The sequence below is a fragment of the Eimeria mitis genome, genomic scaffold, assembly GCF_000499745.2.
Source record: "Eimeria mitis Houghton genomic scaffold, Emh_scaff727, whole genome shotgun sequence".
NCBI classification, from domain to species: Eukaryota; Apicomplexa; class Conoidasida; order Eucoccidiorida; family Eimeriidae; genus Eimeria; species Eimeria mitis.
In genome coordinates, this window is record NW_013575309.1 from 5198 (window position 1) to 8511 (window position 3314).

The following is a 3314-nucleotide window of genomic DNA, read 5'->3' on the forward strand; positions in this document are numbered from 1 at the left end:
GGCGCCCCAGCGGCATTCCGAGGGCTATACCTGCAGCAGCGCAGCCCCCTGCTGCAGCTGCTTCCGGCTTCAGCAGAGGCGGCAGCGGCAGAAGCAGCGGCAGAGGCCGCAATGTACCCGTTGCTCGTGGGCCTGTTCTTACAGTGCAAACGGCGAAAGCTGCAGGCGGAGGAGCTCCTGGAGGAGGCGGTGGAAACCACCCTGCCGGATGGAGGCCTGGGGATGCCGCGTCTACAGCAGCAACACCACCTGCAGCACCTGCAGCAGCAGCACCGGGAGCACCACCACGTCCAGCAGCAGCACCTGGAGCACCACCACGTCCAGCAGCAGCACCTGGAGCACTACCACGTCCAGCAGCAGCACCTGGAGCACTACTGCGTCTAGCAACAGCACCTGGAGCTGCAGCACGTGCAGCAGCAGCACCTGGAGCAGCAGCACGTGCAGCAGCAGCACCTGGAGCAGCAGCACGTGCAGCAGCAGCACCTGGAGCAGCAGCACGTGCAGCAGCAGCACCGGGAGCACCACCACGCCCAGCAGCAGCACCGGGAGCACCACCACGCCCAGCAGCAGTACCTGGAGCAGCACCTCGTCCAGCAGCAGGACCTGGAGCAATACCACGTGCAGCAGCAGCACCTGGAGCAATACCACGTGCAGCAGCAGGACCTGGAGCAATACCACGTGCAGCAGCAGGACCTGGAGCAATACCACCTGCAGCAGCAGCACCACGTGCACCTGCTGGTGCTGCTTCTCCTGCGTATGATGCTCCAGTAGGTGGACGGCCAACAGCAGCAGGTGGTGTTGCTGCTCCTGGTGGAACTCACAGGGCCATTGTTTCAGTGCAACTGGGGCCTCCTATTGCCCCAAAGCCAAAAGGAATTGATTCGTGGTTGCAACGACAGCGAGCTGCTGCTGCTCGGGGTGCAGGTGCTGGTGCTGCTGCTCAAGGACAACAGCAGCCTCCGCATGGTGCCAGTGGAAATGATGGTTTGCCGTCGTATGCTGAAGTCACCCAGGCGTCTCATGCTTACCCAAGGGTATCTTCGCCGGTGCCTCCAGCGAGGCTCAGAGTACCAGAAGACCTTTCAGGAGATGAAGTCCGAGGTCTAGATGAGGCAACAATTCGTGAACTTGAGGGAGATGTTGAGGACTTGGTTGGGCCGGACGAACCACTGCATATTGTTAAACAGAAATTGCCGAGTCAAACTCTTTTAACTGTGTTTAAGCTAAAACGGCAAATGGATGTAACCTCCAGACTTTTTGGGGAGTGGAGGCGGGTGAGGAAACCAGACTACGGCAAGCCGGTGGCAGTTAAGAACGATGGTCTAGACTGGAGCGAGGATGAAGTTTGGTTTAGTGATGATGATTAAGGTGGTAAATAGAAGATGATTGTGATTTCTGCATGAGGTAATATGCTCACCTTGTGTGTGTTCGCCTTGTGTTTCTAGTTTTTTGCCGTGTTNTGATTTCTGCATGAGGTAATATGCTCACCTTGTGTGTGTTCGCCTTGTGTTTCTAGTTTTTTGCCGTGTTGTATGAGCGTGGCCGGAGGCGTTTCAGGGATACATGAATGAAAAAGCTTCGTCTGGGGGATCATCGTGGCGGAATTAGAATTATGATTTCTTTATGCATTCAGCATATAAAAACATTCTGCCTCGTTCGATGATTCCAGAGCCACTTTGTCGGTTTCTGAACAACGTACCGTATGCCGACAATGTGCAAGAAAGCGAAGCGAAATGAAGTGTATGCACAGTTTAATAAAGTGTGAGAATCTTGTGTTCATTCTCCAGACTTTTTTCATGGATGTGCTTCGTTTTAATTGAAGGTTTCTGTTACTTTTTGGTTGAAACCTGAAAACGGGTTTCCAGCTTTCTGCACCAACCTGCACGACCGAAGCAAAGGTCTTGTGCGAATGCGTTCGACGTTTCATGATTTCATAGTTACGTTTTAATGCATCCAAATATATTGCGTTTTTCCCGCGAAAGTCAAACACAATTTCCGCTTTTTTCAGCGCTTCTGCCGTTTGCCGGATGGCAGGCGCCGTCCTCTCTGGTGAGCTGCGTATACACCAGAAGGAACAAAGGAAAACACGGATATGTGTCGTCTTTCCATCGGCTATTCTTGCTGTATAATCAGCTCATAATAGTACAAGTCTCGGGTGCAGGCTGCATACACAAATTGTAGTTCTGCCTGCAGGCGTAGTAACTTGTACAGCAGCTAGCTTACCCCCCCGATAGGTAGCTACGGTGGTCTCAGCAACTAGAAAGCGTTGATCTTATGAGAAACCTGCAACCAGCAGCTCTGTAGAACTCTTCTGAACTGAGAGAATAGCAAGGATTCTNGATCTTATGAGAAACCTGCAACCAGCAGCTCTGTAGAACTCTTCTGAACTGAGAGAATAGCAAGGATTCTCTAGATGGGTCAACTGAGCGAGTAACAGTAGCCGAAGCATCTGCCATAGAAATACTGAACCAATAGCTTGAGTAAGCGAACCCTTAAGCTCTGCTCTGAACCCTTGAACCCTCAACCCTCTGAACCCTTCAGCTTTCTCCGGGCTGAATACTAGTATGCTGGCTCCAGTCTCTGTACAGCCGAAGGGGGGGAGCATCTAGAAACTAAGTGATTCGCTTGGTGGATAGAGAGGTGAAACAGGGGATCTCTTCTCCATACAGAAGCTGCAGCACTGGCAGCAAGGACCCCTGAAACACTCTTGAGGTGTACATACACATGAACATGAACAGAAATATACGGCTTTAGTCTGAAAAAGTCTCTGGGGTTATTGCGATTCACAAAAGATGCAAACACACTTCACGCGCTGTCCTACGTTGTTGGGTTTCTATAAACTTGTATCATATTTTCTTGGGGCTGCATGCTGTGTTAGCATGCAAGAAAACATATAAACATACATACATACATGCATGCATGCATGCATGCATGCATGCATGTATGTATTTGTTTTAATCTATCTATTTGCAGCTTTTTTGCGGTATTTTTTTTTGAGGTTTTTGGGTATTTTATGCAGTCTTCTTTCTTTGTTCATTTCTTTTACTTTTTTTTTCCATTCTTTTCTCGATATCCCCTCGGGTATAATTCCAGTAAATTTTACATCTTCTTCATTTCCTTTTTCTTTTTTTTTTCTTGAGCGCCCTCGTTGCCTCCTTTTCTCCTCTTTGCTGTCGGCTTCGCTCTCACTACTCTCTGCACCTTCTCCGTCGCTGCTGCTGCTGCTGCTGCTGCTATCCCCACCGCTGCCGCTGCACCTGCTGCTGCTGCTGCTGCTGCTGCTGCTGCTGCGTGTGCGGGCAGCGGGGTTATGT

At 50.8% G+C, this 3314-nt stretch overlaps 2 protein-coding genes across 2 annotated transcripts in view; one reads left to right on the forward strand and one right to left on the reverse strand.

Annotated features, from left to right (window-relative positions):
* EMH_0020850 (uncharacterized protein) overlaps positions 1-1367 on the forward strand; it is a gene marked incomplete at both ends in the record, with an annotated part of 4090 nt that extends 2723 nt beyond the window's left edge. Inside the window, 3 exons of the mRNA XM_013501650.1 lie at positions 1-348; positions 415-767; positions 824-1367. Coding sequence (XP_013357104.1) covers positions 1-348; positions 415-767; positions 824-1367 — 1245 coding nt within the window. The remainder of the gene's footprint in view (positions 349-414; positions 768-823) is intronic.
* A 1732-nt stretch (positions 1368-3099) lies between these two features.
* Positions 3100-3314, reverse strand: part of EMH_0020860 (RIO1 family domain-containing protein, putative) — a gene marked incomplete at both ends in the record, with an annotated part of 1056 nt that continues 841 nt past the window's right edge. The window contains one exon of the mRNA XM_013501651.1: positions 3100-3312. Within this exon, the coding sequence (XP_013357105.1) occupies positions 3100-3312 (213 nt within the window). The remainder of the gene's footprint in view (positions 3313-3314) is intronic.